The 26460-nt window shown below is 48.2% G+C and overlaps 1 protein-coding gene across 3 annotated transcripts in view; it reads left to right on the top strand.

Moving 5' to 3' along the window:
• Positions 1-26460, top strand: part of BRD4 (bromodomain containing 4) — a 1521397-nt gene that overhangs the window by 107745 nt on the left and 1387192 nt on the right. For all 3 annotated transcript variants that reach the window (XM_069603884.1, XM_069603885.1, XM_069603886.1), the window contains exon 4: positions 17614-17749. In XM_069603884.1, the coding sequence (XP_069459985.1) occupies positions 17614-17749 (136 nt within the window). The remainder of the gene's footprint in view (positions 1-17613; positions 17750-26460) is intronic.

Genomic DNA, 26460 nt, shown 5'->3' with positions numbered 1-26460 from the left:
GCAGCTCAGGCAGCCCAATGCCGAATTGATTTTGGCGGGAGCTAACATGCGGATGTGGAAACGTCTGTCGGAGTTTGAGGAGCACATTCCGGTCGAGAAGTTGGAAGACTTCAGAGGTGGCCTTTCCGATGCCAGGGTCTTGTCCCAGGATCTCCTGGAGGCTGCGGCTCATCACGTAGACACCTCGGCTCGGGGCATGATGCTCGGGGTTGATACCTCGAGACAAGCGTGGTTGCATGCCACTAAGTTTCCGAAGGAAGTGCAAGACCAAGTATTGGACCTTCCATTCGATGGTAAGGAGCTTTTTCATTCTTCTACTGATGTTAGAGCTCACCAAAACCAAGGATAGCACTCAGACGGCTAAATCATTGTCTGTTCTGGTTAAACCTCCTTTCAAACCTCAGACAGTTATCGCAGAGTCGACCTTCTTCTGGTTTTAGGGGCTTCCTCGACTGCAAATCGCACAGAGTGGATACTCCTGCGGGAAATAACCGCTGTAGACAACAGCGTACGCGGTATTTCTCCCGCTCCTCAGCCTCCTCATCAGGTTCAGGTGGCACCGCCACCGATAAACCTGCTAAATGAGGTTTTTCCGTGCTTGCACGAGACCCCTGTGGATGGACGCATTGCGTCTCATTGGGAGTCGTGGCAGACCATCACAGAAGACAGATGGGTCTGGTCAGTCGCTCGGACGGACTTCCACTTACCTTTACCCCCTACCCCAGCCCCTCAACCCTCCTTTTCAGCTGTCGGGCTCACCCTCCCTCAAGGCCGAGGTTCAGAAACCTCTGCTCCTCAGAGCTGTGTAACCCGTTCCCCTTGGGGAGCGAGGGGAGGGCTTCTACTCCCGGCTATTTACGGTGCCCAAACCCAACCAGGCTGGCCGGCGCACCATCCTAGACCTTTCCCAGTTCAATCTTTCCTTGCCCCAAGAGAAATTCAAGATGATCACGCCTGGCCAGATTCGCTCCGCTTTGCAGGCGGGCGATTGGCTCAGCGTGGTGGACCTTCAAGATGCGTACATGCATATCCTAATTTGGGCTCCACACAGGAGGTACCTCCGTTTCTCTTTGGGAGAGGAGCACTTCCAGTTTCGGGTGCTTCCTTTTGGCCTCAGCTCGGCGCCGCGTGTCTTCACGAAGATGTCGGTGATTGCGGCCTATCTTCGTCTTCAGGGTATCCATGTGTATTCTTATTTGGACGATTGGCTTCTACGCAGGCCTTGTCCGCTGGCGGAAGCGGGCAACCTCCAGTCTCTTCTTCAGCTCCTGTTCCATCTTGGGCTGTCGGTGAACTGGCGGAAATCCTCCATGACGGTCTCTCAGGACCTGATTTTTATGGGTTTTCGTTGGAACACGATCGACTGCAGAGTATACCTGACCGGGGACAGAATGGCGGATCTGTTGGCCACGAGTCAGATGTTTGCGCAGTCGCAGAGTAGGTCGGCCTGGTGGTTCTAGAGGCTTCTGGGCCTCATGGCCTCGTGTGTGCTGGCTCTTCCTCTTGCTCGTCTCAAAATGAGAAGGACCCAGATGGCCCTTCGGAATTCATGGCGTAAGGCAGTTGACCCAGACTCCATGCGGATAATTATTCCGGATTCCATGAGTGGACCTGGACTGGTGTTCATCTCTCAGCAATCTGTCTGGGGGCGCAGGGTTTCAGGACCCGGTCCCTATGGTGACAATCACAACGGACTCCTCCCTCCTAGGGTGGGGGCACGACGTTAGATCTCCTTCAGGTCTCGGACCTCTGGTCGCCTCATGACCAGCTCCTGCACATAAACCATTTGGAGCTTCTGGCGATTTTCTTGGCGCTCAAGGCGTTCGACCGGTCATTGTCATCAAAGTGGTCCGCATAAGAACGGACAACGTGGTGTCAATGTATTACATCAACAAGCAGGCTACGAGTGGGAATTGAAGCCGGAGGTCCTCTCAGGGATTTTCTCACGCTGGGGCACACCGCAGGTGGACCTCTTTGCAACGGCGGCGAACAAGAAGCTTCCTCTGTATGCCTCCAGAGGGGGGCTGGGTGCCTCCTCTCTGGGGGATGCTCTAGAGATTCCATGGCACAACATGAGAGCTTACGCCTTCCCGCCTCTGCCTCTAGTTCACCGGGCAATTTGGAAGTTGAAGAACTCAGTGAACTGTTCTCGTCTACTGATAGCCCCGTGGTGGCCGGCCAGGTTTTGGTTCTCAGAACTCCACAGACCAGTGTTCTTTCTCACTGTCATATCCAGTGATTAAACACACTTTGCGGGTCTAATGCGTCTTTACCCTCCTGTTCGCAATCCGCATCCGACGTGGGATCTGAACGTGGTTCTTAAGGCCTTGTGCCATAAGCCTTTCAAACCATGGCTACGGTAGATCTTAAGCACCTTTCGTGGAAGGTGGCTTTCTTTGTTGCCGTTACCTCTGCAAGGCATGTGAGTGAGCTCCAAGCTTTGTCGGTGGAGCGTCCCTTCTTTGTTTTCCATAAGGATAATCCTTAGGCCAAATCCTTCTTTCCTACCAAAGGTGGTTTCCGATTTCCATCTTAATCAGTCAACCTCACTGCTTGTCTTCTTTCCAAACCCGGCCTCGGAAGCTGAGCGGGTTTTGCATTGCCTGGATGTCTGAAGAGCTCTTAAGTTCTATCTGGACAGAACTCCTGAACTTGGTTCTTCTCAACTTTTGGTGTCCTTTGGTAACCCGCAAGGCAAGCAGGCCTCCAAAGCAACTATCTCCAGATGGATTGCTGCCTCTATTACAGTGTCTTACACTATTCAGGGTCTACAGCCTCCTAAAGCGATCCATGCACATCTGGTACGGACAAGGCAGCTGATGTTGCCTTTCAAAAGTATGTCCCTTGGGAGACCATTGCGAAAGCGGCTAATTGGGCCTCCCCATCGGCTTTTTGTAAACATTACTGCTTGGACTTGAGCTCCAGATCTGATACTCAGTTTTGCCAGGCTGTACTGAAAAATCTTTTTCAGTAAAGGGGTTTCCATCCACCCGTAGTTCCTGTGAGGAGTGCTTGGGAATCTCCCATAAGTATGGAGGAAAGGGGACGGGACGTAGGAGTATAACCAGGTTACTCACCGTAGTGACCACCTTACTCCTAGTCCCCTTTCCTCCATACGCCCTACCGCCGTCCCCTCTAATAAGTATCCTCTATTATTGCTGAAAGGTCTCTGACCTGGCGATGGAAAAGGACTGATGGGCGATGAGCTCGGCTGAGCTAAGAAGGGCGGGGTTACGGCCGTGTGCGGTACCCCGCGTTAAGAGGAAGGACAAAAATGTGATGCATTTCACAAAGTGCTCCGGTCCCGTACCACAGGATGGAGGAATGTCCCATAAGTATGGAGGAAAATGGGACTATGGACTAGGAGTAAAGGTGGTCATTACGGTGAGTAACCTGGTTATTCTTTGTCTTCAATTCACAGTAATTTGTTGAAATCTTTTAGTGCCTCCTCCGACCATCAGTCTATTTTGCCCTGTGTTTATCACAAGGAAACCTTGTTGATGATGATTCCTATCAACTTGATTAGTACTAAGTATAACCCAATTAGTTGTTAGTTGGTCTTGATCACCCATATTAGATTTCACAATACAAAAATCCAGAATCGGAGAGTAAATTCGAGTTCACATAGATGTAATCAATCGTAGAGTAACTCGCACCTCTGCGCCAAGTCGGAAAAGGGGAATATCTGACTTGAAAGCTCCATTTAATCTATGCAAATTTTGAGATTTTATTTAAAAAAATCCATTTTATAAGTCTGCTTTTATTGACTGCAGATTTTTCAGAAATAAAATTAAGAATCAGATCACCATCAAGCAATATAAAGGGTACTGATGAGTCTAAGGCAATCCACAGAAATAGTCCAATCAGATCTTTGAAGAAGCAACTATCAGACTTTCCCACTGAATTCCAGTATAGATTAACAACCGCACAGCTGAACAAATTTGTATATACCTTTATCATTTGCATATAATTGGAGACGCCCATTGCTCAGATTGCAAATCAGAGTCTTGCTTTACTGCAATAAGTAGGCCAGATGTTGGTCTCACTCGATTTGTTTTATTAGCAGCATTTAGATAAATATTGCGATTATCCCATATTGGAATCCCTACGAGCCACGTCACTTGCCAAAGTAAGATTTCGAAGGGATTGTGTCCTCCGACGTATTCCTCATCTTAGATATATCTCCTTCCAGCTCTGCTGGCCTCGGAAAATGTTTTCTCTCTAGAGGGCGCTGCACGTCGAAGTCCTCCGAGTCGAAGTCCTCCGAGTCGATGTCCCTCGACAGCCGCCGTATCGATGTCGACGTCATCCTGCCTATAAAAGCCGCGCGCAGCGTCCGTTGCTCAGTTCCGTTTTTCCGCGCTTACTCGGTGCCTCGGAATACCGTTGCTCAGTTCTTGTCAGATTAATCCTATTTGCCTCGAGTCATTCGATCCGTACTCGATGGCTTCCTCGTCGGAACCGACAACTCCTCGATCCGGCTTCAAAAAATGCCGAGATTGTGGGAAAAAGATGTCGCTGACTGACCCTCACAGAGTTTGTCTGTGGTTTTTGGGAGCTGAACACCATTGTTCGGAATGCGAGGACTGTGTCCATGACAGCTAAGGCCCTGAAGGAGCGTAGGGGGAAGCTGGAGAAAGGTAAGACTTTTAAAGCTTCTTCTTCGTCGACGAAGTCGAGACACTCGTCTCCTCGTCACCATTCGCGCTCCTGGTCTCGGAGTGGGTCTCATCACTCCTCGAGATCGAAGCACTCGAAGAGGAGACGTCGAAGACCCCCCCCTTCTCCGTCTTCTTCTTCCTCTGTTTCGCCAAAAAGAATCCCTTGCCCCACGAAACATAGTTCCCGGGCTGAATGGGAGGAATTCCGCAAAAATATGATGAGCGTCTTCGAGAAAGCGGCCTCAACCCCCTCGAAGACTGCCGAGAGCGATGCTCTGGTCGAAAGACCCGAAAGTCAAAAACGCCGCGAGTCACAGTACCCGGCAGAGGAAACCTCTCGAGCGCGCCTCGAACCCTCGAGTAGGACTATGACCTCCAAACCTTCCTCGAAGGTGCCGTCGACTAGGGTTCCGTCGAGGTCGATGTCTTTGACGCCGTTGTCGAAGGGACCTTTGACACACGGGTCTGTCGACTCGACAGCTTCGACACCGGCGTCGACGCCAAGAAAAGTCACGGTTACGACACACCCAGTGACTATCCCCAGGTCCTCGACGTCGATGGCTTAGAGATTGTCGAGTAGAATTCCAATTCTGTCGAGGTCTTCGAGGCTTCCGCCTTTGTTTTCGACGCCACGCTCGAAGCCTTTGGCGTCGACGGCATCGACGTTTTCGAGGCCGATAATGACAAGTTCGGCTCCCTCTGCCTTGGAAATGGGATTTACTCCCTTTATGAGTTCAGAACAATTGAGAACTATGTCCTCAATTTTGGAAGAGGGTGAATTGTCTGAACAGGAAGACACATTTGAGTTGCAGGGACCTGTAACCCCAATTAGAGAGGAAATTTCCTCTGAAGAACGCAGGTTAAAGGATCTTCATGATTCCTTACATGAGGCAAGTGGGTTAGACACTTCCCCTGAGGTGGATTTTGCTAGGCCAGACCCGGGGGAGCATGCTGATGCTGAAACCCCCTATAGAGCCTTAATGGCCAGGATCACAGAGTTCATGGGGTGGTCTGCACCTTCAGAATCTTTACAACAAGATGACCTCATGGATATTCTTGACAAAGGCCCACAGGAGGATCCTGTGGTGCCTTTTCATAAAGCTCTTCAGAGGAAGATCATGACAAACTGGGAAACCCCAGATGTAGTACCAGCAGTAAATAAAAAAACTGTCTACAAAGTACAGGGTATCTTCTACAGACCCGGAGTTTTTGTCTAAACACCCATCCCCAGAAAGTCTGGTGGTACAGGCAGCATCCTCTACCGATGTCAAGACGGCTTATCCTACCGTCCCACAGGACAGGGACGATAAAAAATATGATGCTATGGCAAAGAAAGTCTTTTCAGCATGTAGCATGGCGTTAAAATCTGTTAATGCTACTTGCACCCTTGCTAGGTTCAGCCATACACTTTGGGAGTGTGCTTCTACAGCGGCTGACTGCATCCCGGAGGAAGAAGAAAGGGATGCGTTCCTGAATATTATACAGGACGGTAAAGACGCTATGTGCGAATCCCTCCAGACGGGCATTGATTCGGCTGACTATCAGCAGAGCAATGGCGGCAAGTACATCAACCAGGAGATTTGCTTGGTTGAGAAGTCTGGTTTTGCCCCAGATGTGCAAGCCAGGCTCTTGAACATGCCATTCGATGGCTCTTCTTTGTTCGGGAAAAAGGCGGATGACAGTTTAGAAACTGCAAACTTCAAAAGCAGCAGCAAAATCCCTAGGAGCTGCAATCCGTCAAACTCCTTTTCGTCCCACAGGAACCTCTGCGAGGGGCAAGTCCTTTCGCTTCTACTCCGCATTCGGAAGAGGTAGAAGACGACTGGCTCAAAGGGGACAAAGAAGAACTACCCGAGGTGGGACGGGGTAGATATTCAAAAGCCGCAGGTGCCTCTTTACCATCGGCATCTGCATCAGCCGCCCCAAAACCACTCTGAGGACTCGCCTCACAGGACACCTGTAGGAGGCAGGTTGACTCAACATCTGGCGGTATGGCAGGCTATCACGTCAGATGCTTGGGCATTGGAAATAGTTGCCCAAGGTTACTGCCTGCCTTTCCTACGTATACCTCAGTCATCCACTGGGGATCAGCTCTCAGAAAGCTCCAGATCCGCTCCTCTTGCAGGAAATTTTGGACCTGCTAGAGAAAGGTGCCATAGAACCGGTACCTGTAGCGGAGAGGAACAAGGGCTGGTACTCACCTTACTTTCTCATTCCAAAGAAAGACGGAGGACTGAGACCTATCTTGGACTTTCGAGAATTGAACAAATTCCTCAGAAAAGACAAATTCAAGATGGTCACTCTTTCTCAGATCCTCCAGGCCCTTCAGTTCCAGGACTGGTTGGTATCTCTGGACCTTCAGGACGCTTATTTCCATGTGCCTATCCATCTCAAACACAGGAAATACCTGAGGTTTGCAATTGGCAACTCTCACTATCAATTTCGAGTGCTGCCATTTGGGCTGACCTCCGCCCCGAGGGTCTTCACCAAGTTAATGTCGGTAGTGGCTGCAAGTCTAAGGAGGGAAGGGATTCACGTCTACCCCTACCTGGACGATTGGTTGATCAGGGCTGTTGCTTCGGAACAAGCTCAGATCCAGCTAAATCACGTGTGCCACTTCCTTCACAGACTGGGCTTCTCCCTCAATTTAAAGAAGTCACAAATGATACCATCGCAGAGACTCCAGTTCATAGGAGCGATCCTGGACACTTCCCTGGGAAAAGCCTCGCCACCAGAGGTGAGGGCTCAAGATATTCTACAGATGGTTACCAAGTTCCAAGATGCCCAACGTCTCCCAGCCTTCGACTTTTTGAGGTTGCTAGGCCTCATGGCATCCTGCATTTTCCTAGTGCCAGAGGCTCGTCTGAGAATGAGATCCCTCCAGTGGGCACTGAGGACTCAGTGGTCACAATTCTCAGGGAGAATGACAGATCTTCTTCAGGTTCCCAGCAGGGTGGCTTGAGACCTTCAGTGGTGGGCCTGTCAGGAGAACATTCTGAAAGGAGAACAGTTTTGGCAACCCTGGCCGGAGATAACAGTAGTCACGGATGCCTCGCTCACGGGGTGGGGAGCCCACGCCAACGACTTGACCATCAGCGGTCGTTGGTCTCCATCAGAGTCCAGACTACACATCAACCTGTTAGAGCTGAGAGTCATCAGACTTGCGCTGAAGGCGTTCCTGCCAGCTGTACAAGGGAAGAACGTCCTGATAATGACCGACAGCACGGTGGCCATGCATTACCTCAACAAAAGAGGAGGCGTAGGATCACTACCCCTGTGCAGATGGCGATGCAGCTCTGGTTTTGGGCAATCCGAGAAGGAATCTCTCTATCGGCAGTTCACCTAGCCGGAGACAAGAACTTGACAGCGGACGCTCTGAGCGGGCAGAACAGTCTCCCACGAGTGGGAGCTAGCTCAGGAAGTCCTTCAAGAGATCTTCGCCCTTTGGGGAACCCCTCAGGTAGATCTGTTCGCCACCAGCCTAAACAGGAAATGCGACCTGTTCTGCTCAAGGGAATTTCCCCCGAGAGGAGCTCTGGGAGACACGTTCATAGTGGACTGGGAGTTTCCGCTTCTGTACGCGTTCCCACCGGTCCCTGTCATTCATCAAATGATCAGGAGGTTGAGAAGATTCCGGCGAACCATGATCCTAATTGCCCCGGATTGGGCCAGGAGAACGTGGTACCCGAACCTTCTAGACTTGTCCATCTGCCCTCCAATTCGACTTCCACTCAGAGAGAACCTACTCTCACAGAAGGGAGGTCAGGTTCTCCATCCAGACATCAAAACCCTCAACCTTCACGCTTGGCTTCTGAAAGGCTGAGGTACAAGGATTGGGACCTCCCTGATGATGTTATGGAGGTGTTGCTTTCGGCAAGGAGGCCAGCAACAAAGTCTTTATACCGCTGCCGTTGGAACAGATTTTGCAGCTGGTGTAGAGAACAGAATATTGACCCTTTTTCATGTGGTACACCAATGGTTTTGTCCTTCCTACTATATTTGGCAAATTCAGGCCTTCAAGTTGGCACCATTAAGGGCTATCTCGCAGCGCTATCCATCTTTAAGCGTACTGCGGAAGAACCATCCTATTTCAAATTACCCTTGGTAATACCGTTTCTAAAGGGGTTAACCAATGTTTATCCCCCAAGACCATTCCAAGTTCCCCTATGGGATTTAAACTTAGTACTAACTTTCCTGATGGGCACACCTTTCGAACCTCTCCATTCTTGTTCGTTAAGATTCCTTACCCTTAAAACTGTTTTATTAATAGCACTTACATCTGCTAGAAGGGTGAGCGAATTACAAGCTCTTTCTTGTAAACCCCCTCACACAATATTTCACAAAGACAAAGTTGTCCTGCAAGTGAAGCCTAATTTCCTCCCAAAGGTGGTTTCTGAATTCCATATCACTCAGAAGATTACCCTACCATCTTTGTATCCTCCTCCTCAACCGGGGAAAGAGGAAGAGAGGTTACACAGGCTAGACCCTAGGAGGGCTTTAAGTTTTTACATCAGCAGACTAGCCAGGATAAGACAGGCAGACCAGCTGTTTGTAGGTTACGCAGGTCACAAGCTGGGGTTACCAATAACTAAGCAGACCATTTCCAGATGGATCATTCTAGCCATTCTGGAATGTTATAAACTGGCAGGGAAAGAGCCCCCTCAAAACCTTAGGGCTCATTCGACCAGAGGTATTACAGCTTCATTGGCCCTCAAAAGAGGCGTGCCGGTTAAAGACAGTTGTGCGGCCGCTACATGGTCGTCTGTCCATACCTTTACACGTTTTTACAATTTGGATTCCTCCTCCAGTCAAGAGACTAGGTTTGGAAGGGCTGTACTGCATTCTATTCATCAATAGAAGACAGCGTGAAGTCAGTACTCCCTCCTCCGATAATAGAATACTGCTATGGGAGCCTATCTAAGATGAGGAATACGTCGGAGGACACAATCCCTTCGAAGAACAAGTTACTTCTTACCTGGTAACGTTCTTTCGACGGGATGTTCCTCCGACGTATTCCTCATCGACCCTCCCATCCATCCCCGCAGTTCTACTTCTCTTGTTGTTGCAGCTTACGCTCCTTCAGGGTGATTAGTTTAGTCCAGAAAGTATTATTGTGGGCTACAAAACGGAACTGAGCAACGGACGCTGCACGCGGCCTTTATAGGCAGGATGACGTCGATGCCGATACGGCGGCTGTCGAGGGACATCGACTCGGAGGACGTCGACGCGCACCACCCTCTAGAGAGAAAAAATGTTCCGAGGCCAGCAGAGCTGGAAGGAGATATATCTAAGATGAGGAATACGTCGGAGGAACATCCCGTCGAAAGAACGTTACAAGGTAAGACGTAACTTGTTCATTGAATCCATTCAAAGAGTTTTCATTATTGTTTAACAAATGCTTGAATTATCTTGTATTCCAACTAAGCAATGCAATCTCCAAATCGGGAGTAGTTACGTCTAGTTAGAGGCCTCAAGACACGCCCATTTTGGCTGGCCGGTGTTGATTTTCTATAAGCAGAAGTCCACAGATCTTTACCTTTTATTTACCACAACAGGTTTTGTACCACTTATACTATTAGTTGCTAGGACCTCTGTTGAAATTTCAAAACCCAGAGCAAATAGCTCGTTTTTGGCCAGTCATATTGTATTTTGTATAACTCGTGAATTCATCCAGATTCTGACATTACTTAACCTGGGAGCGTTTGGAAATTCCACTAGTGCAATGTCAGTTGATATATGTTTGAGCTGGGGAATGTCTGAAAATATAGCTAAAATAGACCGCCTGTTTAGATCAAACTGAATGCATGGATTCGGTCTGCATTGCAGATTTAAATAATATGCAGCTGTCCGTTTAGTGAAGTGCAATGTCTTTTGGTCATTTTTTGCTTTCATTTCCTCTGAAGCATTTCGAGGACCCTCCCTTACCAAAGTTGTTTCCCTATTATTGACCCGCACATATTGGATTAGCTGAATTATTTTTGGTGCTAGATCTGTTAATGGGGCACTTTTTTTTTCTCTCGAGCTAGGGACAGTTTAGAACTCGGTAACACTTCTTCCGACTCCAAGGGGACAGAACTTTTACTTTGCTGAGTGGTCTTTACACTTTCGTTACCAACACCAACTATCCTCATGTTGGAGCTTGACGATGAAGAATCTTTACTCACTAGAGTATGCCTATCACCTTGTATACATGCCTTCACCATCATTCATGTGCAAGTTTTCAGATATAATTAGTCTTTCCACTATGGGGAGTAAAGGATGACCGGCCATATAGGCATCCACCGCTAGTGTAATCTCCCGTCGGTGAAGCTCAGTGGTATCTAAAGGGAACGATGTGCCAATATTATTCTTAGTGGCTACAACTGTTCTCGGCTGTGAAATTTCATCCGAGGGAATTTCCACTGCACCACGATTAGTGACAGCTTCAACTAGCTCATCCAATCGGGCATAAGACGTAATGTAATTTGGTGCAGTGGCCAATTGAAGGGTAGCTCTTGCCTGTGCTTGTAACTGGTATTTTTTCGCAACCGCACTAGATGCAGTGGCAAAGCTTTTGTTGGAAGTTTAATAGCTTTCAAAAATTGTTTTTAGTTTTTCTTCAAATCTTTGATTTTTAGGCAACTTAGTCGAGTTGTTTTTTTTTCTTTCTCATAGGGTTAGCAAAAATTGTGTGTGAATTTTTAGGTGCAACTGGGCTCGTATGTTGCAACAGGGCTTGCACATTTGCCTCGCCCCGCTGTTGCACAGGCATTTCAGAGGTACTAATCAGGCACTGGGATTTCAAATTCTGTTTTGGTAGATCCCAATGTTGGTGAATCATCATTTACATTTACAAAATGTTCTACTCGTACTAAAGTTTGACATGCAACAGACACACATACAATACTTACTGGTGGATCAACCCGGCTTCTCTGGACTTTCGGCACAGCCACAAGCCTGTTTCTTCCTCCCATGTCAAATTTATTTTCAATTTGAGCAGATTGCCGTGTTCATTTTTTATCAAATGAGTCGTATAATTTGCTTAAAGTCAGTAAAGTTAAATTCATAGCATTCAGGACTATTTCTATTATTTTGGATGCCGAATCCACCTGGGGCGGCACTGTCAAATCCAGTAAAGGGGCAATTGTTCTACATGGGGTGGGCGCATAAAAGGAGTCCACAGAATCAGCTGAGGGCTTTTAATTTTCATCAAGCAATATCGGGGAACCTGATAGATTTTGCAAGTAGTCATGTGCCGAAAAACAGATGCCCGAGTTTATATCAATAATGGCCACATCAGGTCTAACATTTTCAGGCGATAGACCTTTTTAACCCTCTGACGCTGTGGGTGCATTTTCCAATATGACACTGTCCGTTAATGAGGCATTAGCGATCTCACCTATACCAGCAATCCCATCTATTTGACCAGTTACATTTACTACAGGAACATCTTTCAGCGTTTGAGGCAGCTCCTTAATCGACGCAGCATGACTCTGTTTCGGAGATTGGCTTTTATCCAGAGTTATCGGCACCAACATTTTCAGTAATACGCTGAAAAGTTGATACTCCTACTTTAGTAGCTCTCTGTGGTGTTGCAATCTGCATGTCGTTATAGAATTTTCGAATCTCATGAGACACAGCCTGCATAGGACCAAGCTTTGCTACTGTGCAGGAGCGTTTATCTGTTGACATGGAGGTTGAGGAATTCAAATGCAGTTTACGTGAAATAAGCGACTGTGATCTGTTTTGGAGCTCGTTCCACAGGATTAAGAAACAGGCATGCCTGTCTTCAGGGTGGGCGCTTTGTAATGTCCCATTTTAGATGGAACTATAGCAGGGAAGGATACCAGAGAGCTAGATACTTAATTAGTATCTCTCCACCGCTACTCCGCGGCAACGAGGTACTTCCAGGTACTTCACCTGGTGCGCGTGAGGGGGGCACGCTTTTAACTTCTTAATGCCCAGAGGGGGCGGAGCTTCAGTTGTTTATGCCGTTCCACAGCAGATTTTGCACTAGACAAAAAGAAATAAGGATGTAAATATATATTCATTAACTGTAGTAAAAAGTCAGAGTAGTTGGATGTCTGAGTCTTTGTGATGAGAATACTGCGTGCTGAAGTGAATTGAGGAGTGCAGCAGAAATCCAGTAGAAGCAGCGTGCAGGGCAAAGAGGTATTTCCAGGTACTTCGAGGTACTTTGCCTGGTGCGTGCGCGCTGGGTCACGCTTTTAACTTCTTAACACCCATAGGGGGTAGAGCTTCAGTTTATGCCGTTCTGCGGCAGATTTTGCACGCGAGCTGAAGTGAATCAAGGAGTGCAGCAGAAATCCAGTAGAAGCAGTGTGCGAGGCAGTTGTACTTCCAGGTACATTTTATATTGTGCTTCATGCCAGATGACTCCTGCGACTTATTGAATAAATAGTTAATGGTCTCTCTATCCAGTGTTGCCACAGAGTTTGTTAAACCGAAATCACAAAAATGCAACAACTAAAAAAACACTGGGTATACACAGTTTGACTCCCAAATCAAATCTTTTGTTCCATCAATTATTATATATACACACAATATTAGAAACTGTTTCATAAATGCACCTGCTTGTAGTCCTTTCACATAGCAAGTGGGTCATTGTGGATTTATCATAATAAAGGAACATCTTTTGAGTGCTAACATGCAGGAATCATGGAGATGGATGTATTTAAGAGTCAACTTTCCAATGCATGGTTTTCATCGTATTAGGGTACAGATCATGCCGGAAATGTTTGATGTTATTGAGATGCAATCACTACTGTGCTGCATCTTTAGTTCTGACATGGACACTGGCGGTACACTAGAAAGGTAGTGAATACATCACACAAGTATCTACCAGGCTGTTAGGACTGATTTTTCTATACTCTGGCCTGGTGTTCAGATGTATAGAAGGCCAACCTAGGGACATCTCTGGGAGCTGTAGCCAAACCAGTTCAAGGTAGCAAGGTAAGTGGTCTAGGCTAAGTCTCAAGAGGTGGCGAGCTTGTAAGGGGGTCCACAATGAGCGCACACAGTGAATCAGTCAAGGAACACATTTGGACAAACGTGCATAAAAATACTTATTTACTTATGACCAAATAAAACAGAGAAAAATGACTACTAACGGGTAATATTACTCGATACTAAAAATGTGATGCATATATACAATTACTGGAGTATGGCAAAATACATCAAACCCCTGAAAGGAAAGGTACAAATTAATATTGGCACTACTAGTCCATAGAGATTGAATCCTAACTTCAGAAGTCCATCCCTAAAATGTAGGGGCCTTGTGCCCAAAAGTTCAGCAAAGTTCCATGCAGTTTTTGTGAAGGCCGAGACAAATTGAAAGTAGGGTCTCATAGGTCCAGTCAACAGTTCCAAGTATCGGGTGGGGGGAAACTGACAAGTTAAACTAGCTAACAAACCTGTTCACAACTTACATCCATGGTATTCTTCCCAGCCCCACTCTGGAGTGCAACCCCCTCGTCCCCCATCATTTCCATTTGTAATGATCTTCTCGGGGGGGTCTTGGCAGTACTGACCATCGTTTAGTTATCAAAACTGCTTTACTGAATTGTATGGACACTTTGGCTGTGACTCTTGACCTTTGCAGCTTCAAGAATATAGTCTAACAGCTGGAGCGCTAGTCATTAAGCCTGCAGTATGCTGTGGAGCAGGCCAGCTTAACTCTGTGGACAGCTATACATTTCCCAAAATCTATATTTTGAGTACTCACCACCATGCAGATTTGGATGGTTGTTTCTGCTCTTTACAAGGCGGATGGGAAGGTTTGACTCGAGAGCTGCTGGAGTTGGAGATTTAATTTTGCTGTATTCTTCAACTGGCTGTTAGACTTAATATGGATTAAGCGTTTATATGCACACATATGGCACTTGGAGAATATAGTTATCATGATGTGGGCCGGGTTGGAGATCGTAAAGGCGTCATCTTGTCAAAAAGGTTTGCTTTCCCAACATAGGAAGTGACCTTGGGTAATATCTGGATAGGACCATGTGATACGCATGGGCCGAATAAACTGAGACCTATCAGGAAACCTCTATAGACATCAGCTGCCTTACAGTAAAGGTGACCTTTACCCAGTGCACAGCTTAAGAACATATTGCTATTTGAATTAGTTCATAGTATTTCTCCCTCTTTTTTCCCACGTATTCATCTATACACATCCGACTCTTGACACTGACACCTCGGTCAGCTGGCATGGCAACCCCAGTTCTCTCCCTGTTACAGCAAGCGTTTACTACACACTAAGGTGGTGAAAGCCTCCCCCTTACTAGGGCCTGCTTGAGCACCTCTAGAAGTCCATCATGCAACCACACACCAACAATATTTTGCACCGGTTTCCTGCTTTTTGTTCCTCCATCACAGTTATACCTTGCAAAACAGGCTGCACATTCTTTAAGCTTTCTATTACATTTGAAAGCACAATTTATTAGGCTGTCCCATGGCGTTCGGTTTGCTGGACATGTTTGCTAACTTGTGTAAATTAGTTAATGGGTAGCGTTGAAATGTTTTTGTGGGGGCAAAAATTGTGACAAAACCTTTGAACAAACAAATTTGCTTGCATCAAATGTGATTCTGTTGCCAACACTGTTGGCCCTTGAAGCCGGGTACTTTTTAACAAGAGAATAGGCACAGTTTGTTATGTTACTTTGCATTTATATAGCGCCTTAAGTACCATTGGTATGGTCTCAAGGCGCCGGTAGGTTCAACGCCCTCTGGAACCGAAGTTCAAGTCGGTAGAGAATGGAGTGTCAAAGGTGCGTGTGAGCACCGGATATGTGTGCAGCTGGTGTGGCATTCGTGTGATAGCTGCTGCTTAGCAGTAGGTGTGGTGGTTGAGAGATCAGGAGTATGTGTTCGTTCTGGCAAGTTTTATCCAGACAGATTATGGCTGCGTTAGGCCTGAGGAGAATGCCTAGGCTGGAGGGTGTGTAACCAGCAGTGTTAGAGTGATGGGAAGTATGCGGCAGATGATGGTATGAGAACAGCTATTCCAAATGGTATCATAGTATTGCTGTGTTCTAGATGAGTGGTGGTGTAAAGAGAGTAAGCGTGGAGATGTGATATGGTGGTTTACATTAGGTGTTTGAGATCGGGCCCACTCCAATAGTTCCATGTACTTTGTTCTCGTTTCTCTTGAGTCATCCGTTTCACCCGATTCGTCTGTTCCACCCAGTTCATTTGTTCCACTTTACTTTAATACATTTATAAAGCGCAACCATAGACCCATAGGTGTGAGGGCGCAGACAAACAGAAAAAGTGTGAACAAGATGGATGAGTCCATGGAAGAGAAATCGCAGACTAAGAACGACTATTTGAAGAAGAATGTTTTAAGGCCCTTTTTGATAATGCTCAGCACTGCTGAGTTTCTCAATTGATCTGGCAGAGTGTTCCAAAGAGCCGGTGCCACAAACGCAAAGGCACCGCATTGTGCTTTTTTGCTTTTCACTTTGGGCTGATGGAGCAGATTCCAATTGTTGGAAAGAAGATTCTAGCTGAGGATTTTATTCCTGTATACCTTTGAAGATAGGAGGGCATATTGCCCCTGAGGCATTTAAATGTGATAACCATGAGTCTGAAAGAGATTCTTGAGTCCACAGGCACCCAGTGTAACGCTCGCTGTGCTTCAGAAACGTGAGCCCTGTAAGCAAGGCCAGATACCACTCTAACTGCTCCATTATGTACCACCTGGAGACGGTTGATGTTTTTTTTACTGGAGCCTGCTAGTAAACTACAGCAGTAATCCAGTTTAGAGCCTATAATGGCTCGGGCAATGGTCTCTGCGTTGGGTTGAGAGATTAAAGGTTGCAGATGGGCCAGGAGTTTGATATAATATGTGGCAGAAGCTACTGTGCTGGCCACGTAGGCTTTCATGTTGAGATTGATCCAAGATCATCCCTAGGATCTTGAGTTTGGGTAGAGCAGGGGGATTAAGGCATCTCCCAGCTGGAATTGTTTATAAGCTGGTTCTAGTTTAGCTATGGTACTGTCCGATCCCACGATCATGAGTTACGTCTTGCTGCGATTAAGAGCAAGATTATTCAGCATCATCCATTGGTCTATCATGGCAAAGATGCAATTAAGTTCTTTTTCGTCCTCATCATGGTGGCCCGTTAGAGGGATGACACATTGGGTGTCGGCATAGTTGGAAAAGAGTATGCTATCCTGTGCAAGATGGGGAAAAAAGGGAGTCATAAAGATGTTATAAATGCAAGGCGACAAGCTGGCGCCTTGCGGAACTCCAAACAATATCTGGATTCCTGTATATCTGTTCCTTCCAACCACTTCAACCTTACATCCACATACATCACCCGTTTGCTCCAATGCTCGACACTCCGTGCTCTACCCTGCTCTGCACTCCACATTCAATCCCCGCTCTGCACTCTACACCCGCGCCGCACTCTACACCCGCTCCGCTCCAGGCACTCGCATGTAAAAAATAAATTCACTGCACCCACATTCAGTTAATGTCCCAGGCAGGTTAAATTTTCTCCCACATTCGGTCTTTGTAGGCTAAATTGTTTGGCCTTTTAAGGAAACCTACCTGTAGTGGCAGTAGTAGTAGTTGTAAACGGTGGGTGGGTTGTATGGCTCAAAGGCAGCTACAATATTACAAGTAAAGCAATGGATTGCATGATTTTGTGTCTGGAATTTCGTGTTCTGCAATCAGAAATTATGAAACTAAGTAATTTCCTTGGAGTTTGTCTCGAGCGATTGTTACACACACATTTGAAAAGTTTGGCAAGATCTGTCTTTGATGATGGACTTTCAATTAACAGCATTATTCTTTTATTAATGTTAATGGTTGTAAAAGGAGTCCTTTAAAAAAAGAAAATTTCTGTACTTTCAGATGTAATTTCTTTGTAGGTCGCCAAACTGACTAAAACCTGAAGGCTAAAGTAATTCATACTAATGTTGCTGTTAATCTTGCTTTTTTCTGCAGCCTGGGGATGATATAGTCTTAATGGCAGAAGCCTTGGAGAAGCTTTTTCTACAGAAGATTTCAGAAATGCCTCAGGAAGAGACGGAGATTGTCATAGTTCAGACAAAAGGAAGGGGGCGTGGGAGGAAAGATCCAGGTAAAGTGATCATTTGATTGAGCTACGGAACCATATTGATAGCAATTAGCAATGTGTATGGAGCTTTCTTTGGAGTAGATCAACATTTCTAGTTGAGAAACAGCGTGTCAACCGTTTCTCGACTTGAGCAAACAAAGCAAAACAAATGCCTGCCATGGAAAGGGAGAAGACTGCACGTCTCCACAGGCTTCTGCCTCCTTTTTGTCTATCTACCTCCCCTCTACGTCGGGGTCCCCAGCTTTTACAGGAGAGCCTTTCTCTTTTGGAGATGCAGGCGGTGGAAGCAGTTCCTTAGTCAGAAAGAGGCTCCAGTTTCTACTTCAGGATTTTTGCGGTACCCAAGAACAACTAGGCTGGCCTGAGGGTAGTTCTGGACCTGTCATTTCTCAACTAGTCTTTACCCCTCAAACGCTTCGAGATGATTACTCCTGCACACATAGCAGCATCTGTATGCAGGTACTGGATGTGTCCCCTTGACCTCAAGGATGTGTTCCTTCATGTTCCCATCTACCAGCCGCATCAAACGTTTTTGCGGTTCACAATTGTCGTACTACTTCCAGTGAAGGTGCTGCCTTTCGGCCTGAATTCTGCCACACGTGTCTTCAGGGAGATGAACGCAGGGGCAGGTCTCCTCCGCCTGGAGGGCCATCACTTATCCCCTTATCTAAACGACTGGCTGGTGAGAGCCAGCTCGCCCAAAGACTGGCAGACATTCTTGACCAGCTGGGGTTCTCCGCCCAACCAGAGGAATTCGGTTGTCCCCGTACCAGCAGCTGGTCTTTCTCATAGCGCGCTGGAACACAACCTTTCAGCTGGTGCCCCTGCCTCTGCATGGTGGTTCCAGCACCTTCTGGGTTTGATGTCGTCTTGTGTGCTTGCAGTGCAGCTAGCCTGCCTCAAGATGAGGCGCCTCCAGCTCCACCTGGCGTCAGGTTGGGACTAGGAGGCGCGATCTTTCGGACAGGCTCCCAATACCCCTGCTCCTCTTTCCGGATCTTCGCTGGTGGTTGTTCTACAACGTGTCTGTGGAAGACCCCTTCAGCTGACTGGAGGACTGCAAGACTTATCCTTGGCCTCAAGCCCTGGGATCGTATCTCTCCAGCTCTGAAATCCCTTCATTGGCTCCCAGTGGATGCAAGGATTACATTTAAAATCCTTTGCATTGTCCACAAGGCTTTCTTGGGCCTGGGTCCAAAATACCTTCAACTATCCCTCCATAAATACCTCCCCTCTCGAGCCCTTCGCTCCTCTGCCTCTATCGCCCTCAGGGTCAGTCGTTTTTCAAAGAAACGAGCTGGAGGTAGATCTGTCTTTGGCCGGGGCCTCCCTTTGGAACTGCCTCCCTGCCACCTTGAAACTTGAGGAGAACCATCTAAGGTCCTGGAAGCTCCTCAAGACCTTCCTCTTCGCTTCTGCCTTCGCCCTGCTTCTCCCCTGCTGATCTGCCTTTTTCCCCTCTGCACCTGGCCACCTTCTTCCCTTCGGGCCCAGGTACCTGCTCACCGTGCCATCCTCCTGCACTGCCTCCAGGCCACCCCTTGCACTGGGGCCTGTGTCTGTACCCATACAATTCCCCACCCACTCGTCTTCTGCACTTATCAGATACTCCCTATCTGACTAACCTAGCACCTCTGCTCTTACAGACTGCACTACAACTGCTAACACTCTATTTAATTTTTTATGTACTTACTATTTATTTTGTTTCTCTCCTATGCTCTGCACTTCCTCCTTTTTCCCTTCCCCATGCACTTGCGCGTTCTCAATGTCACTGGGCCTAGTAAGATTGTTGTTTTTGTTTCTCCCCTGTTCCCCTCACTTTGCCTGGTCGCGCTCTGAAACACCTGTGTAAGAGCACGATATAAATAAAATATATCATATCATTTGGTGACCGACTCCTCTTTCTGGCTGCACCCCTCCGCCCCCTTTGCATTGAAGGCAGTATCGATCTGGGAATGGGCCTTGATGGAGGGGATTTGGATTTCGGTAGTCTACTTCCTGGGGGATTACAATGCAGAAGTAGACAGCTGAGCCACTTAGGATTCAGCACCTACGAGTCTGAGTTGCACACAGATTCCTTGTTGCCCCTGTTCCAATGTTGAGGGGGCGGGAGGGGGTGTTCAAAGATTTGGGCTTTTTCGCATTGCCTCAGAACTCAAAGCGCCCCCGGTTTGCTTTGTGGATGGGGTTTAGGGGGGCCTCTGGGCTTCTGTCACCCCTGGGGCTTAGGCTTTCTTTGAGACTCTTTCCGGATCTGCTGGAACTGTAAAAGTTGCCCTTCTCCCCCATTGCTCAAGTGGACCCTTGCAAGTTCCGGGCTTCGGTGGGCTTCAGCCTCATCCTGATTTTCATTCAGTCGTAATCACTGATGCAGTATGGAGGAAAGGGGACGGGATGTGGGATGTAAGAGTAATTATAAGTTACTCACCATAGTGACTAACATACTTTTAGCCCTTTGTCCCTTTTCCTCTATATGTCCCACCATCCCCCCACCAATAACACTGGTGTCATTAGGCAATGTTAAATATTGTCGACACGTCGATGTGGACTGAAATGTGGCACCGGGGGTCGGAATCAGGGTAGCGCATGCTTCCAGGGCAGCGCGCCTCTAAATTTAAAAAGTAAGGTTTTTCTGGTGAAAAAGGTTCCGTCTCCAGTCCTTAGGAAGGGACACCCATGCAGTGTGGAGGAAAGGGGACTAAGGGTATAATTACTGCTGCAAATTTTAGCCGGTCTCCAGATAATCATACGCAAAGCAAAACGCTTGCTCGAAATGACACAAAGCATTTACCTGGTCCTACACGCACGATTGCACATGTGCCCAACGCAGTGGTTGGCGAAACAGTGGTCTTGGGCAAATGGTCAGTTGGACGATCTAGTGGTCGTTTCGCCAACACTAGTAGCCCTACGCCTCTGGACAAAGGTGAACCTGTTCAAGGAAAAACGTTCACAACCCAGCAGTGCAAGCGATTGTGACAAGACACGTCATTCACCGGGTGGGGTGTCCCATCATGTTCATCTCACAGCACATGGTCTGTAGTCTCTGTTAGGGAGAATTCTCATCTTGTGGGTAATTTCCCTTACCTATAGAGTCCCCCAGCAGCTTTGCTGGATTTGAAGGGTTTGTTTTTTTGCCTGCTACGTGAGACTCGTTCCCACTCTTAGGCATTTTTGCTATGTGTGTTCTAGGCTATTTTTGTGTTTAATGCCTATGGAGCTTCTCTCCCCTCCATAGGAACCATCTTTATGCACATGTGTTACACAGCACCCTCCGTGCAGTGACACAGGGGGATCGTAGCGACCCGCAACATAGACTCCATACCCTGGGACTGACTACTGTCTCCCAGGGCATGTAAAGTCCCAATTGAATTTACGAGTCAATTGTTATGAACTAAACCAGTACAACCCATCTTACTATGGAGGTACTGGAAAGGGTTAATAGTTTTTCCCTTATGTTCCTTTTCCAGAGGGTACCGTACAGTCCCACTCCCAAAAGTTTGACTGGTTACTACCAAAAATATTCAACCGCAAATATTTTCCTATGGGATTTTTCCCATGTTCGAGGCTACCACTTTTTATGACAGCCTCTAACATACCGACGGTGTATTTTAATATTAACTTTACTCCGGTAGGTTCTTATTGCCAGAACTTTAATATAACTTTTCTCTTGTCTTTCTCTAAACTCCTACCCCAGGTCGGGGATCCATTATTCGTCCATTTGGTGGGACCTCCTTTCGACGTCACTGACTCTGGAGTGGGTCCATTGTGTGAGAGGGGGAGTAGGACCCCTGGATAGGGTTGCCTCAGCAACCCATGTCACTCTTTCTCCAGCATGGGGTCTGGCTTGGATTCACATGCTCATGAATATTCCCCGTCGTCAAGCGTCGTCAATCCTCGGTAAAGAAAAATCAGTATCAGTTCCGTTTCGGATCTGTCTTTCATAGTAGTAACCAATCACTGATCTCTGCATCATACTGACCACAGCCAATGACTGCCATCTCCCTAAGCCCCGCCTCTAGCAGCCATCTTCAGATTTTTACCGCACGTTCATGTGTTGGGATCCTCGTGCTATCGCTCTCGAGCTGTAGTGCGTTTTCGCGCTTTTTCATAGGAAAATTCTATCTTTTTTCGTTCAAAAGAGCCTCAAGCTCCACCGTTTCTTTATCCGATCAACGGGGACCCGTGTCGGATTCCTCTACGCCCCTCAAGGGTGAAGATTTCATCGAGCCACGATTTTGGAGGACTCCAGAAGTTTCTCAGGCCCATCTCGGTCCTGGCCCAGGAGAAGGGAAGCTCGACGCCCTGGATGCCAGCTTCAGAATGTCTTTGAGGACGAACACTCCCTTTGCCTCTACTGCCTGCATGAGGACAAGACTCACGTGGAGAAGGACTGTGCGTTTTGCGGCAATATGTCGGAGCGGACCATGAAGGACCGCCATCTGCGTCTCGCCAACTGGCTGGAAGGTAAAAGCCCATCAGGCAAGAAGAAGTCCGAGCGGTCTTCTAAGACCTTTGAGGGCGCCCCGGCGACGGGGGTCCAACAGTAGGCCAAGCACCGCAAGTCCGCTAGCACCAGGAGCGCCGAACGGTCGGGCTCTACAGGTGCCAGGCAGGGCGCATCCTCCCCGGCGCAATCAACCACGAGCCAACGCTCTGGCTCGGGTAAGAGGAAGGCCGAGCACCCGGCGAAGCTCCTGGAGAGACCCCGGTCGAGCTCGAAGGCCCCATCGGAGGAGGAGCGAGGCGGTGACCCCCCTCCTCCCCCCCCCCCCCAAGGAGAAGGCGGTGAGCGCACCCAAGGTGGTGAAAGCCTTGATCCACCCTGCCAAGGCCTCTATTGAGACAGTCGCGGCGGCCCTGGCTCAGCCTGTGGAGGCTACACCAGCGGAGGCGACTTCGGGACTCAGTCTCCCTGCCACCACAGAGGGAGTCCTCTTTCAAGCCCATCGACGGGACCCCCGTGAAACCTCTGACGGAGAAGAAAAAGGGGGGGGCAGGAAGTCGTCGTGGATTCGGCCTCAACCTCTGAAGAGGAGCTGATCGAAGTCTTAAGCCACGGCATTGGCGTGGAAGAAGCCCAGCCCGTCTGAGGGTGCCGACGAGGCTCCTGACCGCCCGTCGGAATCCCCTCAACCAGTGCCGCAAGACAACTCGGCGGCCATTTTGTTGGCTATACAGTCCTTATGCTCGGAGATGAGGACGAGACTGCCGTTACCACCAACGGAGGAACCGATCCCGACGGGGGATCCAGAGCCAGGCCCTTCTTGGAGCCCTCCTCCTAAGAGGAGGATTCATCCTCCACCTCCTTTTCAACCATCGCGCCCTGCTCAGCCCTCCTCCCCGTCCACAACCCGTGGGGATGATACAGGGACAGACACAGCCGCGACGGGTACAGATGAAGAGGTTTACGACGAGGATCTTCCGTCACCTCCTACCCGCCCGACGAGATTGGATCGTTTCATGCCATGAGCGCAAGGGCAGCCAAGCTTTTCCAGCCCTGCCGGAAGAGAAGGAAGGTTTCCTTTATCAACGGCGCGAGACGAAGAGGAAGACGGTCCTCGCTGTACCTCTACTGGACGATATCTGGGATGAGGGCCTCGCCCTCCTCAAGAACCCATCTACAATGCCTGCGAGAAGGGATCGGTACGAGAAGTACCGGGTCCTGGACGCGGCCCCCTTGTGCCTTTGGGCACAGCCGACCCCGGACTCGGTCGTCTCCGCGGCGGCCAGGAAGAAAGCGGGGGGGGGGGGGGCTTCGGCCTCTACGTCGACCTCCCCACCGGACGGCGAGGGAAAGAAATTGGACACGATGGGACGCAGTCATCTCATCGGCAGCGACGACGATTAAGGCTGCAAACGCCTTAGCCATCGTAGCCCGCTATGATAGGGAGTTGTGGTACAAGATCGCCCCCCCCCCCCTTGCTGGACTTCCTACCGGATGACAAGAGGGCAGAGGCCCTAGAGATCCTGCAGGAAGGAGAAGTGGCGTCGGACCATGCCATTACGATAGCGACGTACATCGCTGACACTGGTTTTCGCCAGTTAGGCAACGGCGTGTGCCTTAGACGGCGTGGATGGCTCAAGGCAACGGACTTCCGGCAGGACGTGCAGACCAGAGTTTTGGACATGCCATTTGACGGGAGCAACCTGTTTGGGAAAACAGTGGACGATTCCCTACAAGCCATCAAGACTGACACGGAGACGGCCCGGGCTCTTGGTGTTCTCCAGCAACGACGGCCGCCCTTTCGGAGCGGCGGAGGCAAGCAGGGTGTCTGCAAAGGTTCCGGCGGCGGATATTCCACCTACGTCAAGCGGCCCGTTCGTCGTCACAGGAAGCCTACAGAGGACGAGGCAAGCCGGGCGGACCCCGCCGTCGTCGCCAGGGAGGACAAGGCGGCAAAGCCTCGTCGAAGCAGGACTGAACCGGCCGTGGGGTCGGGCCCCCACCGAAGCATCCCGGTGGGAGGCCGGCTGGCGAGCTTCGTCAGCGTGTGGGAGTCCATCTCCACCGACCGTTGGGTGCTGAACGCCCTGGGCCAGGGTCACGCGCTCGAGTTTCTAAAGAAGTGCCCGTGCGTCCCCCCCCCATGGCCAGGAAGGAACATCACGTCCCTCAACTTCTCTTGGAGGTAAAGGCCATGCTCAAGAAAGGCACCATCGAGCTCGTCCCAAAGAGGCTTCGGGGCTCCGGAGTTTACTCAAGATACTTCCTCGTGAGGAAGAAGACAGGAGGATGGCGTCCCATCCTGGACCTACGACGACTGAACAAATTCATCAAGGCACAGAAGTTCCGGATGGTCACCCTCCAGCACGTCCTGGGTCAGCTGGAGGAGGGCGATTTCCTGTCGTCGTTGGATTTGGAGGATGCCTACTTCCATATCCCCATCCTAAAGGGACACCGAAAGTTCACCCGTGAAAGGTCACCCGTGTGGAAATGGCATTGCTTGTATGGCCACTAACAACTAGAGTGAAAGAATGATAAAACATGTGAATTGGCCACAAATTTAATTTTAGAAAAGTAGAAAGGCTTGCATACCGTGTGTTCAGGTAAGAACATCAACATGTTGTGGATGGATGGCTGATTAGGCACAAATGAGGCCACCTTGGGAGAATAAAATAACCATTTCAGAAGGAAAGAGATTATGGTAGTATCAAGCTAAATATTTGGGGCTCTCAATTAGAAGACTTACCCTGATGCTAAATAGCAGATAATAATAGAAATGTATGTAGAGCAATTCAATCAGATGGCTGTTAGTCCAAATCCTGAAAAGACCAGGAAGAATATTAGACGCATAAATGTCTGTAGATATCCTGATAGTTGGCTACTAAAGTTAATGCTGTATTAGAGTATAATTACCTGTACAACAAAATATAGGGGCCCAATCCCCATCTCCATTTATGATAAGTGCCAAGTCTGCCTTGACTGTGATCGTGGCGTATATGAAGTAAACCGCTCTTAGCGTTGTCGTCACGCATTCGCCACGCGCATGTTGTGCGGATGACGTCACGCGCAGCATGCAGCGCGCACCAATTGTAAGTAAATAATCTGATGCAGTATTTGGACATCATAAGTAGTAAGTAGTGTCCCATACGGGCTGTTGGACATTTGTTGGTGATAAAGCAAACCTTACTTGAGCCATAATTGTAATGGGAAATGTAATGAGCTTAAGAGCACGGCAGATTTAACAAAATAAGCAGGTGCTGTGTTTGAGCGGCACAAATAAGAATGTCCAATGCATTTTAGCCAAATAAGGAATAAGCTTAATGGTATAGATATTATATTGTAGTATGTAAGTTTTTATGGAATGACTTGGTTTAAAGCCAGATGGGATGTTCCCACAGCCCTGAAAATATACCTATGTAATATGATGACAGTTTATATAAAAAGAACCGTATAGGAGCAAAGTGCATTAGAAAGAAAATAGAGTAGCAGGAGGGAGCAACTATCGTACGTACATAGTAGTAAAACCTAATTAGGTAGTTTAAATGAGCGCATAGCAGGAATTAAACTTGCTTAACATCAAAGTTGTTGGCTCGTGCTTAATTCATACAACTATTTGAGGTGATTGAAGATAATGTCAGTGCAGACAAGATGAAAATGCAACCTTCTTTACAAAAACACATACATTTCGTGGTCTGTATTTAGGCCAGTGGTGGTACAACGTAAGAGGCATATGAGCTTAGATTCTAGTTGCCTGAGTTTCACGCAGAAGTTGCCACCACGCTTGCCACTCTTGGCTTTGATCAGACCTATGAAGCAAATATTAGCTTTGTTAGCCAATTGATGCTCTGACTCAGACTAGAGAGATGTTCCCTTATGCGAACTCAACTGTCTAATAGTGCTACGTATATATAACTTGTTGCAAACGCATATCGCATGAACCACAAATTTTGTTTTGCAATTGATTGTCTTTGTAATTTTAATCCCAGTGTTGTGAACGAATTCAAAGCAATTTCGATGGGCATATTGGCACTGGTTGCAGTTGCCACATTTCAAAATGTAACTTGTACTTTAGCGTGATTTACATATACCACGTGGGACTGCATGACATCAGCGACTGATCGCATCCCAGAAGGTGAGGAATGGAATGGTTTCCTGGCTGTAGTAAAAGAGGGTAAATAGGCTATAGGAGAATGCCTTCAGTCAGGACTGGACACTGCTAATAGTGTAAGCAGGTCCATGGCATCTAGAACGGTCCTACGCAGGTTTGCAT

Source organism: Ambystoma mexicanum, chromosome 3q (assembly GCF_040938575.1).
Source record: "Ambystoma mexicanum isolate Mex_15411 chromosome 3q, UKY_AmexF1_1, whole genome shotgun sequence".
Classification (NCBI taxonomy): domain Eukaryota; kingdom Metazoa; phylum Chordata; class Amphibia; order Caudata; family Ambystomatidae; genus Ambystoma; species Ambystoma mexicanum.
Note: the sequence above shows the minus strand (reverse complement) of the source record. Positions and strands in the feature narration are given on the sequence as shown.